This window comes from Lepidothrix coronata, unplaced genomic scaffold, assembly GCF_001604755.1.
Source record: "Lepidothrix coronata isolate B3197 unplaced genomic scaffold, Lepidothrix_coronata-1.0 Scaffold102, whole genome shotgun sequence".
Lineage (NCBI taxonomy): Eukaryota > Metazoa > Chordata > Aves > Passeriformes > Pipridae > Lepidothrix > Lepidothrix coronata.
In genome coordinates this window covers 2,953,860-2,970,302 of record NW_016690282.1, presented here as the reverse complement: position 1 = coordinate 2,970,302, position 16,443 = coordinate 2,953,860, and the positions used below count along the sequence as shown (strand labels likewise).

Here is a 16,443-nt window from a genome sequence, read left to right as displayed (position 1 = left end):
ATGTTTGAAGAGATTGTGCTTTTTCAGCTTCTTCAGCTTTAAGACAAAATGGTGTTCAGCTTGTAGGCAACTTCTTCCAGCTGTGTAACAGCTAATGAATGAAAGTGAACCTCTGTACTGCATGCATGGATTCATTATGCATGAGTCTACACCTCTACTGGAAAAATATCAATGGTCTTCTAACTGAAAAAGGTGGAAAACCACATAAGCAATTGTTGCATGTTTTTCTCATCAGTTGATTATGTTTTCTCTGAATGTTCCTTTTATTTTTCTTTGGACTCTCTCCAGCTCCTTGCTATTTTTCTTCAAATGCAGTGCCCAAACCTGGACAGAGTTAGAATTAACCATGAACCTGACAAATTGGAGGTGTAATCTGAAAAAAATCTTAGATTCATGAGAGATGAGTAACTACATGTCATCTATGGAGTCTATAAATTTATGAATAATCTACTTAAATAGGATGGAGAATAAGTGACGAGAACAAGTGACTTGATGGCAGTTCTGCAGAATAGGGTTGGGAGTTACAACAAAGCACATTATGAGTCCACAGTGTCATGGATTTGCAGTGTTAGCAAATATCACAGTGATTGGAAGATATGGAAGTAAGTACCATCTGCAAATATCTGTAAGATGCATGAGGGAATTCCTTCTGCTCTGTTCAGCAGTGAGAAGACCTCAGATAAAACAGTGTCCACTTTTGGGAGACTACAGCAAAAAAGTGCTTTCAGCACTTCAGCTGACAGTTTTTTCCTCTGTTAAGCAGAAGAAAAACACTTTTCTGAGTCTGTCTCTCATTAGTAATGTACTTAGAATAACTTCTTGTTACTTCTTGTTTTCTGCTTTGACCTTTCTGATTTTATCCCTACATGTTTGTGCTGGTGTGCTTGACCTCAGCATGCTGGTCTTGTTTCCTGTGGCTACATTCACCAAAGATCTAATGATTTAGCAATGTTGGTTTCTAGCTGTACTTTCAGTCTGTTCTTCAAAATAGGACAGTTTGCCTTTGTGTCCTTAGTATTTTTTAAGGAAACACTCGGTCTTTTAAACTCCTTTATCCAGCCTCCCAGGAGACCTCACTTACCAGTTCTCTCAATTAACCAAAGTCTGAAATACAATTCCTCCCTTCTAACCCAAGAATAGCTAATACTGTCTTGAAACCCTCTTCCTTACCTCTCTGTCATTGCAATCTGTTCTAGCATCGCAGAACCTGTGTTTGCCTTCCAGTTTCCAGAGATGGACGTCCTCCTAGGAAAACAAACCAAAAACATAACCTGAACATGAAAATAGACTCCTGCCCCATCCTCACGCATACTGTAGTCCTCATTCTTGACTCTGTGCTTGTACAGGAGGGGATGAGGTGAGGTTCTTCCTCCCAGAAGCCTTTCCAAATCCTTCCTGAACAACACTCCATACAGGATACGTTGTTCAAACTCATGAAAAGCTGAATGAGGAGTTAGACAGGGAAACCTCCAAGGAATCCTGAGCACACATCAGGCTCTGTGAGTACTTTCTTTCTTTATAAATCAGACCTAGGGGGAGCTGTGTGTAGAAGATCTCCAGATAATCAGCCTTGTGTTCAGCAATGGGTAGCATCCTCCATCCATGGAAGACAAACTCTCCAGGCAAATATTTGCCTGAGCAGCTTCACAAATGTCAGCTCTGATATTCTATGTCTATGTAAATTTGATTTCAATTGCACTGATGTCGCAGAATATACAATCATGCTGTCTTTTCACTGACTTTTCACTGACCTGTCCGTGGCTCACTGTGTTTGGGCTTAGAGAATTTCTACTTGTAAAATTGCCAGAGTTTCATTAGTTGCAGCTGATGGCTAATTTCCAAAAAAGGTACTGTTTCTGGCAAGTCCTGGGTTTCACCATCATCCATTGGGGTGAAAATTTTTCTTTTCCTGTCCTTAGGCCCAAGGCAGACCTTGAACAGCCTGCTGCGACAACGCTGTACAGATAACCCTTCTGTAGTGCACAGACTAGGACAAATCAACAAGCTGACAGGATACATTCGGGGAGCATCTCCATGCAGAAGATTTAGGTAGAGATTTATGATGGGAATACGAGGTTTGATCCAACATTTCAATGTGAGATTGTGGGAGCCCTTGCTTCCAATTCTCTCACCTTTTCAACATGATGTGCAAAAGAGACTCTGAACTTGCAAAACTATATTCACAGTGGGAATAGTCCTCATAGACTATAAACTTGGATCATTATCGCCAGCTATCTAAGAATCCCCTTTACTCTGGTGAGAGAAACCTTGGAGTGCTTTTTTCTATTTCTCTTCTAAAGGGGTATGTATAGTTGCTGTGAAATTTAAATTTTCTTTTTAACCATATTTGAAGGAGTGGAGGGGGTGGCAAAGGAGCATTTACTGTGCTGATTACTGTGTTGCATAACTATGTGTTTCCATATCTCTTGCCCCTTGTTGCCTTCACTCAACATCCATTTTGCTGTCCTACTTTCTAAGCAGAAGAATGGATTTCTTCTCAAACTTTGAATGTTATGAGCCCTTTGATGGCCTGTAAGATCAGTGTTCAACCCTCAGACTCTCTTTCTCTTCTGACATGGGATTTTTAGGATTATGTTTTTCAGCTCTGCAATGGGAAGGACCACTCTTTGCTAACATTTATTTTTAACTGAAAATTGCCCTGCAGTAGCAGATGGCATCCAGAATCCCATTAGTACTGATGGGAACTCCTGGAGTCTGATTAGCAACAAGATAATTTGACATCAGTGTTTAAAAAATGTACCTGAGATACCAAATGTAAGCAGCTGTGTTGTCCCTAAGAAAATGAAATCACAGCTAGACAGTTTTACAAGGAAATTTGACATTGCAAAGCTCCCAAAATAAGAACTTTGCTCTAGCCATTGGGTGATTTGTTTGGTTTGTTTATGCCTTCTGATCCCCAGTCAATATTGGGCATAAGACATAAAATATATCTCTCCGCTGTATTCCTAACTTTCTTGTAAGGGAATTGTGCCATTTTGAAACTGAAAAGTTTTATTTGAAGCCCACTGAATCAGTCACCAAATTCCTACACCACAGCCTTTGTCAAGATCATTCCCTTCCAAGCATGTCTGACCAGTTCAGGTGTCAACTGTGCCCCCAAACTGACAGAATCACAGAATATTCTGAGTTGGAAAAGACCCACAAGGATCATCAAGTCCAACTCTTAGCCCTGTACAGGACCATCTCCAAGAGTCACACCACATTCCTGAGAGCATTGTCCAAATGCTTCTTGAACTCTGTCAGGCTTGGTGCTGTGACCACTTCCCTGCGGAGCCTGTTCCAGTGCCCAACCACCCTCTGGGTTAAGAGTATTTTTTCTGATATCCAACCTAAATCTCCCCTGACACAACTTCAGGCCATTCCTTTAGGTCCTGTCACTAGTCACCACAGAGAAGAGATCAGTGTCTGCCCCTCCAGTTCCTCTCATGAGGAAGCTCTGGACTGCAATGAGGTCTCCCCTCAGTCTCCTCCAAGCTGAACAGACCGTGACCTCAGCTTCTCTTCATATGGCTTCTTTTCTATTTCCATTTTTCTATTGTATGAAGTGAAAAAGGAGACTGAAGACAAAAATCTTTCTGTCAGAATGTCCTGCTTCAAACCCCATTTTTCTCAGGGAATGAAAGTCAAACCATCCTAAACATCAGGGGGCCACACAGTCTACGGTATCCTAAAGGAAAAGACTCTAGGCTCTTAGAGATCTGTTGATCAAACAGATTTGTGACCAAGACACCTTCAGCATTGTTTAGGATAAGTGGATAAACTAGCAGATCAAGAGCTGTTGGTGTCCTATACTCACCATGTCTAACCTGGGCCACTTCAGTCTGTAAGTAGCTCTAGTTTAGACACAGTTGATGTGGTATCTCCTGCAGAGCACACTGAACTGAATTGGAGGTGACAAGGTCAGAAGTCACACTCATGAAGCTAGAAAGGAAGGGTGTTACCCTTTTACCAAGAGCTGGTGGCAAGATTATCCCATGCCTTCAAGTCAGCAGCTGCTGGCTTAATTCAAAGTGAACATTTCATGAGTCTTAACTGGAAACGACCCCCTGTTTTTCCCCAGTTCGAGTGGGAGTGGAAGCATAATTTCTGCCCCAGTTTCCCCCGCAACGTGAGCCATATTCATGTTTTCTCTTCACCCATATTATGATGGCAGTCAAATACATTTGGTGGAATTTTAGACATGTATCACATGCTGCTTATCTGCTGTTTTGAGACTAGCCCAAGGCATGGGCTAAGTAGGTGTTTGTTAGCAGTGTAAATCGGGAGTCACTGCACTGAAGTCAATGGGAAACTGAACTGAAGCCTTGGGTCATGGGCTGGAAGGAAGTGCATTGGACATCTGGGGCAGAGAGGAATGCATGAGTCACCCTGCAGCATCCTCCCTCTGGCAGATGCTTGGTGCAAAAGTAAACATATTCTGGAGAATTTCAGTACAGTCTTTTCTCAGAAGGAAAGGGGCTTTTAAAGTCTATATGTGTGGGTGAAGGTATCAAAATACTGGATAGATTCCATGGCTCACAGATCAAAGAAAGTAACTTAGTATGACGCTACTGCAGATGCTGGAATTGCCTTTAAGGCTGAGATTTGCTAGCATGACTAATGATTTTGAGTCTTCTATTTGGGACACCAGTGAGAGCTCTGGTATTTTGGATGCTTTCACCTCTGTCCTTGGACATAGTATGGACTTATTTATACCATAGAAACAACCTTCTATTTTGTCTGATGCTGGGATAGAAGGAACAGTCCCTGATGGGACTGACTGTACCCCTCTCCCAAGCTCACATCCATAAACGGCTCTCTCAGTGCAAGTCAGCCTTCTGGGTTAACAAGTCACTGGATGAATTTTGCTGTTTGCTTTCTTTGCTAATAAGCTTCATTTCTCATTAAGGTGTTTTCTGTTCATGACTGTTTTCATATGAAAATGTTTTCCCTTTAGCAAACAATTGTTTGCACAGCTATACTCCCAAGTGGGATTAGCTCTTAGTGTGACTGCTTTCTTTCCTCAATCGTCTGGTATTATTTCTGATCCCTGTATGGAGGAGTGCATGATGAGTGAATAATAAGTGAGGAGAGAATATGGTCAGGCTAACTGGGCCTTTGTTTCAGTTAGAGGCAGTTGGGGAGCAGGCTCTGGAGCCAAGGCTGGGTGTGTTGGCAGGAATAGGGAATTTTAATTGATATTTTAAACCTTCTTTCCTTTGGCCAGTTTGAACTGGACTCCCTGAGATGTTAATGTAATATTAGGCAACTGTGCTATTGTTGACCTGATCAGATTAAAAATAAATTTTCTCTCATTGAGATCACATGAAGTAGGCGAGTGTCCCACAAGTCCTTCCCATGAAGAATGTGACTCAATCATTATCTAGTTTTCTTAAATACCTCTGTGCTAGGAATCCAATTGGGAATCTTAGGCAGTTATAGCTGAAAAATATGTGATTATGTACATTTGATGATCTTGTTTAACTACATTTCAGCAGAACTATGGCCTGGAGGTTTGTAAACATGGACCCAAAATTCACAGTGTTGTGAGTGTTAGGTAACATATGCAATTTATCTGGCAACCTAAAGAATGTATTGCTGGAGATGACTACTTGTCCAGAATTTTGTGGCTGGATAAGGAGCTTCTGGAGAAGCTGTGTTATGTGGCTTTTCTCATCTACTGGTTTGCAGTAAGAAGAAACAGGTGTCTTACTGACTCATGTGGTTACATCTCTAATTCAGCTTGGCGACTACTGAAGTTTGGTTGAATGCTTTTTAATACTTTTAAGCATACCAGCACTGAGGATTGCCTTCCTGCCACCCACCTCACTACCCCACAGGGCAGGGAGGAGCTTTGGGGCACCCACAGAAATGTCTCACCTCCTGTCCCTCCTTTGCATGCCTCAAGGAGTACACATGCAACACTCCCAAATAAACCCCACATGCCAGCCCGTCTGAGGCCGTTCGTACCCAGTGCTGTGAGCTCCTCAGGTCCTCATGTGATTGTGGGACTGGGATCTCCAGCTGGGCAGAGGTGTTGCTATGGGTTGGACACTATAGGACTCCATGAGTTGCAGCTGGCTAAATCTTTTTTATTCCCTCCCCTCCAAGTGGGAAGAGGGTGGGTTCAGGTCCCACTAGAGGGTATTTGGAGCTGGAGGATTTTGCTGGGAAAGAGGAGCCCTTCAACAACAGGATGGAGAGGTAATGGCAGAACATAGTCATTATATTGGGAACTAACTGAGTCTTAGAAACAGGTAGACAGAGAATTACATTCCAGATACAATGAGCTGATGATGAGTAAGGGAGAAGATGATCGGGGGATGAGGAATCTGGGTTCAGAGGTGGGAAGAGAACAGCAGGGCTATTCTTCAAGGACATTAAGTCAGCTTCCTACTCCTGCCCAGAGCAGACACTGACTCCGCCACATCCACAGCACTGTCTCCTCCCCGTCTCGCCCTGGCACAGCCATGCACTCACATGTAAGCCTTGTAGTTGCTGCCAATTTTCTGGATTCGGATGTCATACTTGGAGTCAATGAATGGCTCGGTGGTGGCATAGGTTTTTGCCATGGCTACTATGCTGGCCATGTCCCGGAAGTCGTGCTGGTTCTCAACTTTGACCTTGATTATCAAAATCCAGTGAAAAAGAGACAAGAGCAAAAAGAACAGGAATACTTTGTGAGCAGAAGTCATCTCCACACCTGAATAGCACAATGTCAGCTTAACCCCGCACAGACAGAGCTGAGGACAGAGCAGGGACTCTGTAATTTAAAGACAGAAGTTCCCCAGACCAACCAAACCCAGAGCAAATCAATCCCATTCTCCTTCCTCATGCACCAGCCCTGGTAAATCTGGTACTAGGGAGGCAGCTAGAGCTTTACCCAAATGGCTCTTGCTAATGCACATTGCTTCCATGTTGCTTCAGAAAAATATTTGATCCCTTAAGGGGCATTACTTCCTTCAAATGTTGAAACTGCTATTTCCCATGTTGGGATGGATGAAAATGGAATATTTTAGGTGGTCAGGAAATAGAAATCAATGCCAGGAAATCAACATGAAAGCTGACTGTCTGCCAGCCCGAGGCACCAGGTCCCTGGCATTTCACATTATCCCCCTCTAGGCTTTCTTTAAGAAGTGGTGCAGGTCTCCAAACTGGACACAAGCTCTGAAGGAAAAGGATGTCTCTGGGAGAGCTTGTGACACTTGGGGAGATTTGTGTGAGTGTGAGGCCATGGGCATGTGTGTGGGACAGCTGGTTGGATGCTAGACTTGATTCAGACTAGGAAATGAGAGGGTAGTTGCCTATGAGCTGGAGTTTTTCTGAGAAGATGGCTTTTCACAGATCTGTATTCTGTTGTGAGAAATGCTCTGTATCTTACCCCAAAAAAATAATAACCCCCCCAAAAAACAAAAAAAGGAAAGGAAGAAGGACCAAAACATTAGAAATTCTAATTATATGATCAAATCTCTACAGAAGCTCACTGATTTGGGAAAGCAAAACTGAACAAGCAGGTAACAAAAACATAATGGATAATTTCACCTCACTCATATCTTTAACCCTGGACTTTAGTGTATTGGCAAAAATTTGTTTGGTGCATCAGTAAAACCTATGCAAGTTCTTGCTCCTTAGGGCTGGACAGATGCAGAAAGGATGGAATAATTTTTGGAAAAAGACCAAGACTGGGTAAAAAAGGGTTAGCAATGAGTGACTTTCTTTACATTATTACATATACTTTGTATTTTGGTAATGCTTTGAGATTACAGCTGGGGACTGCAACCCTGCTTTTCTAAGTGTCCATTCACTCATGACAATTAATCAGTCTCTGCCCTAGATGAGTTTCCCAGTTGTGTCAGTGTGTGTTAAAGGAGGGTGATGCCAGACTGTGTGGATACAGCTGAAGGAAACATGTGCAGTGGTATTTCGTGTTTCTTCGCAAAGAACAAACAAGTGATTTTACGTATCTGCCTTCAACCATGAGAGGGCAGGAGCCATCTTCACTAGAGGACAGAGGACAAGCCTGTTGCTAACCTGTTTTACTCTCTTTAGAAAGTTTTGTAAATGGCAGCTTACACATAGGCCAAGGATTCAGCCACATCCTGGTACAGAAAAACTCTTAAAAACTGAACAGTTTTGGGGAAGGTGAAAAGTACAACTAGTTTGACCCATAACCATTTCTAGATGCCTGAATAAAAAAAAAGACCTGGTCTTTGCTTCTCCTTATGCTAAATGCAATACCCTGAGTCCTCCTCCCTCTTGCTGTGGTGAGGGCTGTGCTCTCACTATTCAGGAACTGCCTGGGAAAGGAGTAGAGGAATATGACAGTCATGTGTGGGGTGGGAGTGTATCAAAAAAACCCCCACCACCAAACACAAAGGGGGTATGTAAAAGTAACCATCATAAGGCATCCAGAACGAGCAGCCTTGCTCTAGGCTGTGTTGCCTTCTCTATCTGAGTGGGGATGTTGGTGGTGTGGCAGGGCAGGGTGAGGTGGCAGGAATCCCCCAGAGGCAGTGGGAAGAGGGAACCCACAGCCCGGGCTTGCAAAATACCAGGGGGAACAATGCAGGCTGTGTTGGAGCTGGGTATTTTTGTAGCACAGATAAGAGCTGCCCTGGGCTGAATGACATCAAGTAGAAGTCCCACCCAGATGAGATGATTGCAGGAGGGACTGCATGGGCAGGAGGCACTGACACGGTGTTACAACATATTCTCCCAGACCCTTTTGGCAATGAGAAAATACAAAAGCCATTATATAATGACCTACTTGGAACAAGGACACTTTTGGGATCTAAAACAAAGTGTTATGCTTGTGCAACAGATGTCTTTGGGCCTCAACTGAAATGTTTGCATCCTCAGCCCAGGAACATTTGTCCCAGAGGCAAAGGAAGGGATGCAACTTCCCTCTCCAAACTGGAATTAGATGATATTGTTATTTCTAGAAAGGAGCTCATCTTGTTACATGTAATTTTTCCTCAAAAATACAGCAGCTAAAGAAAGGAAGGGTCCCTTTCTTCCTTCTCTCCATCACCCCTTCCTTATGGGGAGAGAGGAAGAGCACTTGAAAGTGTTTTCTTGAATGGGCCTGAGGATTTTTGACTGGGTTAACAAAGAGGGGGGGACTCACCAAGGACACAAAATAAAAAATTAAAAACAAAGAAGACGACTCCCACAGTACTATACCACTGCGCAGTCCTCAGGAAACAGCTCTGACATCTTCCCTGGCCTGTGCCAGAGCAATTCCCATGGAGTTTTCAGAGAAAGAAACTCACAGTGGTCCCCTTTTAGGAGATACAGTCTTACTTCCCACCAGGCATCAAAATAATCACCACACCAAAGCTGAAATCTGAGCCACCATTTGTTAATTGTTAGAGCCAGCCAAATTTGACAAAATAACAGCCGTGTCCTGGGTTAACGCTGGTTTAGTCCAGGGTACGGTTATTACTTCATAAACAGGAAGCACTCAAGTTACAGTCAAATTAGATTTATTTTCTTGCCTTATCTATCAAGTCCACCATTTTATTAGCTTTCTACTTTTAAATTTTGTATAATTCATTTCCTCCTGCCTTGTAACCCTTTTAGATGTCAATAAAATATCCATTCTCTTAACAGGAGAAAAAATCCCAGACATAACCAAAGCCAGTGTGCACACAGTGTGACACCAGAGGGCATTATTTAAGAAGAGGCTATTAAAAATCATTCCAGAGCAAAGTTACCAATTTAGCTAATAAGAGACAAATCTGTCTTTTAAAATGGCAGGTTGGCCAATACATGAAACTGATAAAAAAAGTTGGAAAGAGATCAGCACGAAGGCATTTCTCTCTCTCTCTCTCTCTCTTTTACTTTGCAATCTTCTTAGGATAAATGCTATATCCCATTAGCTGCATAGAGGAGTGCAAACAGCAAGTGCAAACACAGCCCCTGCCCTGGCAGCCTGTTTGCTTAGCTGTGCTGGCTGTTTGAGCAGCAATAGACTCATTCTGGAGCCATAAGTTGCTGTTTGCTGTAGTGTTTTAGTGACCTGTTGTGAAGAGTTTGGGCCAGTGTGTTGACAAATGCCTTTTCTGAGTAAGAAAGCTCCCTGGGATAGTTCCTGCTTCCCTTCTGGCTCTCTTCTCTAACCCAGGCACTGGCCAAACCCTAGCATGTTTCCTGTTGCTGCATTGCAAAGGGGACTCTGGCTGGATCTCTGGGGACAAGCTCACACAGAGGTGATCATCCCTTTGCCCCGTGGTGGTATCTTGGAAGCTGATACTACATGACCTGCTGGTGCCTGTTCCCATCCTCAGCCTGCCCAAGAAACACTGACCTTTCTGCCCTTGGCTGGAGAGCAGTCCAAGTGTAGGTCAGGAAGAAACATCAGACCTTCTTTTGAAGCCTTTCTGTAAGGCAGGATTTTGTACGTGGTAAAAATGCACCATGGATATTTCCTGGACTGTCTGAGCCACACCTGAGATCTGAGTGAGCACAGGTTCCTTCAGGGAGGGATGTGGGTAGAAACTTCTGCTTCCTCTGTCCCAAGGTTCCCTAATCTGCATCTTGTACATCCTAGATGTTCCTGGACACCAGGGTCCCAGGGGTACGGTACTTCTTTCTCATCTTTAGCCTAGGCACTGCAAAGTATTCCTTCACAAAAGACCCCTTTTGTTTTCATTAGTTATGTGGCCATGTGAAAAAATAGTCAGTTAGCCAAAGTGCCATAGTTATCTTAAGCACTAAGATCTGCAAGGGCTGCCCTAGCTTTATCTCTCTGAGCATCATCCAGTGTTAACTCTGCCTTACAGGTTAAACACACACCGCTTTGGAGATGACTTGCAGAAGCACTTTCTGTGTCCAAACTGAGGTTAGAGAGAGGTTCAGCTGGAAGGTTAGGTGTCCAAGGCTGAGCTTGGCAATGTGGTGTGCAACTGATCCTTGGTTGGCTTGTGCAAATGCACTGTCTGAGTGTTTTCCTCCAGAGGAACTGGTGCAGCCACACAAAGATTGTGATTTTTTTGTCCATCTCAACTTGCGCTCAGCCTTTCTGTATTGACCTTACCATTTTGGGATAGTGGGTCTTCAGGAATGGTTCTGCACAGAGGGTTTTCTGAGTCTCTTCTTTACCCCAGATTATACTCCTGTTCTCAGAAAATACCTGATCCAACTGACGCACAGTTTAAGCCTAACTTTGACCCACCTCAGAATTATAAAGACACAATGGAGTCTGCATTTCCTTATTATCCTCAAACTGAAATTCCCCCACACATTAAAGATGATACCTTTAATGCATTAAACCTTCCTAGTAAAGAGGTCAGGTCTTGGCAGCTTTGGTGCCCAGTGCCCTGGATCAGTCCCTGTTTTCTGTGTCCAGCAAAACCTTTCAGACTGATGTGCAAGAAATGGGGATGTTTTTGCTATTTTCAAGACAGTTGGAACCTCCTAACTCATGAGTCAGTGGGAACGCAGTGATTGGGCTGCTCTGTTGTGAATGAATGTTACATGTCAAGTCATTATTTGTCCTCTGTAAAAGAAAATATTTGTTCCTTGACAAACCGAGGCAGCCCTTTCCCCTTCCTTTCCTCTTTAGCACACTGGATTTTCAAAGCTCTCGCTTTTGGAACATTCTATTTCCAGTCTCGAGAGAGACAAGGTGACGAGCTGTCCTTCCTGATAAAAACCTTGCAGTATTTTTACATTACAGAGTGGCTCTGTTTAGTTTGTGCTATATTTATACCATGGAAAAAAAAAGAAGCAGAGAAGTCTTTCCCATCCAGTAAGAGAGAAAATAACTCTGACCATATTATTATGAACAACAAGTTTTTCTTCTACAATGTAATAAATTTATCTGAGCCAGGATTTGTACTGGGAAGGTATTTTCATAATTATGGGGCAGGATGGGACATGAGGTGACTCTTAAGCTGACCTAATTAGAGATGTCTAAAAATAAAGAAGTCTAGCAAAAAAAAAAAAAAGATTAGATTAATATAAATATATATAAAATCACATGAACAGATACTGTTTTTCCTCTCTTTGCAGATCTGGCAGTTGTTTCCTTCTCATGATCTGATCAGGAAGAGGTGAAGGGGCTCTTTGAGTGCATTTGCAGTGCTGGGCTCTGTTCCTAGGGCACTTTAGGGTCACGTTAGCACACAAATGGCAGATAATAACACACTCAGAGCTTTATTCTTTTCTGTGGGCTCTGGCATGATGAGGTCCAGAGCTGGGAAGAAATGTTGTTCCTTTCTCACTGCAGTGCTCACCCTATACAACAGAGAACCTCAATCACTTCTGGGGTGGGTAGGCTCAAATGGCACAATGCTTAAAACTGCCTTGACCTCTAAGGAACTGCTGGGTAAGCAACAGTTCTGTCTGCACAAGGAAGGATGTCTCCTCTCAGTGTCCATTCATGGCTTCCCTGGAAGATTGCTTGAGTACTGTTGATCCCATGAACCTGAGCAACTTAAGTACATGAGAAAGGTCCTTCTCTGCCAACTCCATTTTAAGCTGTTGTCTGCAGTATTTCTGCAGATATTTTATGTATATCGATACTGGATAGGACCAGCAACACAGAGAGCACTTGTTGTGATCTTCCAGTGCCACTGAAATATGAAGTGACCCCAAATTTTGGAAGGAGGATAATGATGGTCATGGGAGGGGCTAAGGGGCATATGTTCTGTTTTTAGATTAGAAGATTGTCTGTCTCTGGGTAAAGGCTATTACTGGTGTCTCTGTTCAAGTCAATAGAGAGGCTGTTGTTTCCGCATTTCTCAATGGAAATTTCAAAAGATGCCTTTTATTGCAAATTTGTTTTCTTCATCTCCACAGGCACCTCACACGCACACATCACTTGGCAAGAGCATTTCTTTCACTAACGGTATACTGTTACCCCTTCTGGTTCTGACCTTGAATACTAACTATTTCTCTTTCAAGCTAAAGACGGTTGTGATGACCCACCCTTAAGGGGAAGGCAGTCAATAGAGCCTGTTTTGTACAAGTCCTAACATCGTTATTTTTATTTTAGCTTTGAGGATTCTTTGTTCAACCCTCTGACTAAAAAATGTGGTGAGTGAATTTTGTGAAAATTATGTGAAAACAAACAACATGAAAGTCTATTATAATTATACTCTTTCTAGCAATTATTGCAAAATAATAAACACTCAGCACTTCTTATACTGCCAAGAGCCTTATGAACGTGAATTAGCAGTAAGTATCAGGTAATCATTATAATCCCTCTGGTCTGTAACACAGAGAAACTGAAGAAAAACTGTGAAATGACACCAATCTCCCTGCAAGCTGATGGAGGAGCTCTTTGGGGAAGAGGCGTTTTCTGCATCCAGAATTTTTCTGGCTCCTGGCCACTGCCTCGGTACAAATAAAGAATAACAGTGCTTGGACTTCCCATTTTTGCTCATTCTTCTAAGTCTTGGTGCCTCCCATTACATGTGATTTTATCATTAATAACATAAAAAATGTAAGTACTTCCTTGACAATTTCTGTTGGTAATAAGATTGTAATCTGAATGCTTACATCCTTTGAAGCACTCATTGCAGGTACAAATACATGGCTCGCTATCTTGGCAACATTTGTTGCAGTAAGTACTATTTTTAATACTCACATGTGTACTTTGGCTAATAGGTTGGTTATTTTATCCTTTGTTTCTCCAGTCACTGCTTTAATACAAAAGATGACCTGATTCAGGTGCTGTATTAACATTTACTTTGTTACATTCATCAAATCAAAAGCAAACCTCTCTCTTTTCACATTACGTATGTTTTACAGCTAAAGATCTGATATTTCCTGCTATCATTTCTACTTCTGAAGACCAACGCAAAGGAATCCTTTAGCTCTCTGTAATCTCCTTATCATCACTGCTTATTACTTTTACATTATGATGGTTAAAACCACAATAATGTCTCCCGGAAACTTTCCTCTTCTGAATTACTTGACTGTAGGTTTGATTTTTTTTTTAACCTACAGGTGTTACTTTTCTAGTATACCCATAGTTCTGCTTCTCTGTATTTCTCATGATGTTTTCTGTGGTTTTTTTTTGTCCATTCCACTTGGGCTTGAAACCTATTGTTTTAAAAACAACATGAAAAAAATTCTTGTTACTCGTCTTTTAAGCCAACTGACTTATTCTTTATTTTATTTTCTCTTTCTTCTCTTTTTGCTCTGTGTAATGAAATGCAGTGGGACTTCAAGAAAATTTAATTCGTCCCAACTTTCCTTCAGGCTGCTTGTGGCTGGAGAAGGGCCCAAACTAAAACTGTAAGGTCAACAACTCTTGCTTCCTGTACCTTCCCCATCTACTGAACAGAGCAGTGTTGAAACTCTGTGCCCAGATCCACATCCAGACCTTGCTAGTAGTCACTAATTTCGTAATGGACTAAAGTAAACTTGGCCTCAGACCAATTCTTTCTTCTAAGATGCTGGCTGTTAGCCTATCTTCATCTGGAATGACTTCCTACGTACCCCCCTTGTACTGCTGAATACAATTGTGCCTGGAATTTGAATAGAAACTCTCTTCCTCCGTAACTTGTGACAGCAAAAATCCACATCATTAAAAAATAAAATGCGAGAGAAAGTGAGATGTAGAAGAAGATCTGGTGTGTGGTGCAGAAGACAATAGCTAAATGTTCTGCTGAGAGCTTTGTCTGGAAGCGTTGTTAAGACTGGGGTACTTATCTCTGATTCTGCCCTCATTTCTGTAGCCACTGAGGGTCCTCGGTGCATGAGACATGAAGCTCTCCCCACATTACAGGTGAAATGGCAGAGCAGTCAGAGAGATCCAGGCTTGCGGGGTCTCAAGAGAGAGGGAGAGGTTTCTTCCTCCTGGTTTTTCCTGGTTGGATTTTGCTACTGAAATCCATCCTAGGGACATGTTAGTGGCTCTCTACAAGCACCTCTGGGCTGTCTGCATGCACTCTAATTCAATGATCCCTTTGCCTGCTTAACATACGTAGCACCAACATTTTAACCAACGTTTCCTGCTTATTTTAAATGTTTGTTCCTTGATGCTGAAAGCCAACCCTACCACTGGCACAGGGATCTGCGCCCACTTCCTCTCTGGCAGCTGCCATCTGGACAGGGGAATATTGCAACCAAAGCAAGAAAGATTATGAGAGCTTCCATGTGCAATCCAGCAAGCCAGAAAGGGCTTCTGTTTCCAGAGCACAAGCAAGCAGGCTGTACCAAATTTAAGTTCGGTGTAAGTATATATAATTTTCAGGCCAGAAGAAGGTCTGTCTGCTCTAGGGAAGCACTGTCACAAGCATATCAGTTATGAAGTTCATCTACGACGCATTGGATGCAGAGATGATACATTAGAATTTCCTACTTCTGAACAAATCAAGTTTTAGACAGATAGGGAATGCCCTTTTAAAAGATATATGCAAGAAAGAGGAGAGTAAAGTGTAGCAGGAATGTGCTGGCGATGTCTTACTGAAAGGGGAGCTCAGTCACCCCAAGAAACAGGGCCTGCTAATTCACTGGGGAAATAAAGATCCCAGAGAGCCTGGGAAAAACAAACAGGTCCTTCTGGGTAGTGAACTATTTTTCAGGATTCTTTGGCAGGCAACCAGCCACTCTGCTTTGTAAGGTCTTGTTCTTCCTTGCAAGGAGGAAAAAAAATAACTTGAAGGGCTCCCGTTTCTTGAATAAGGTCATCATAATGCACTCAAGAAGCCCAGTGCCACTGCTTCTCATTGTGAGAGCTATGGGGTGTAGCTGCACATTACAGGTGCTTGAATAAACAACATTACCACTTTCAGAAGAGGAGAAAATATATAATAGACAAGCCTAATGACTTCAGCTGAGCCAGCTTTTCCCCCACTCTTCACAACCCCCCTTCCCACACCCCAGACAGCCTCCAACCCAATACCACGGTCTGTCTCCAAGTGCGTGACAGCAGAAAAAGGCCTTTTCTCCCACAGGAACAGCTAGTGCGACCCAGATAGGCTGTGGGGAGGTTTAACCCCTTTGCTGGCTGGCCACATGCCATGTATGATTGCAGGAAGGTTGTGCCACATATGTATTCATTTCCGAAGTGATATATATTTTTTCTTTTACTTACCTTCCCCATTCCAGCATGAGCATGTCCTAGCTTGACCACTACAGGGAAATTCGGAGTTGTGAGCTGAAAGACAAAAGAATAACCTCCTCATTAGTTATTTCTTTCCAACCATGGTGCTTTAAATAATTTTCTTCTATTTAGTAGCTTCTATCTCCTTTGTGGATGCTGATAGGAAAATAAAAAGAACAAATAAAGTTTGTCCAGGTAGTAGGGCAATAAGCAAATGGCTCTTTACTGGGTTCCACATGATTGGAAATGGAAGCCAGGCAGAATTCCTTACATCTTCTACTGTGTGATAGCAGTTTTCCCACCCTGTACATATGGACATGTGCACTCTCATATGCCTGTAAAACACAGTCACACTTGCAAGCTTGAGTAACTGGACACTTTCA

The 16,443-nt window shown here is 42.6% G+C and overlaps 1 protein-coding gene across 1 annotated transcript in view; it reads right to left on the bottom strand.

The window, feature by feature from the left end:
- SYN3 (synapsin III) overlaps positions 1-16,443 on the bottom strand; it is a 205,202-nt gene that overhangs the window by 21,273 nt on the left and 167,486 nt on the right. Inside the window, exons 8-10 of the mRNA XM_017823373.1 lie at positions 16,052-16,114; positions 6,481-6,623; positions 1,171-1,245 (exon numbers count right to left, since the gene is read on the bottom strand). Coding sequence (XP_017678862.1) covers positions 1,171-1,245; positions 6,481-6,623; positions 16,052-16,114 — 281 coding nt within the window. The remainder of the gene's footprint in view (positions 1-1,170; positions 1,246-6,480; positions 6,624-16,051; positions 16,115-16,443) is intronic.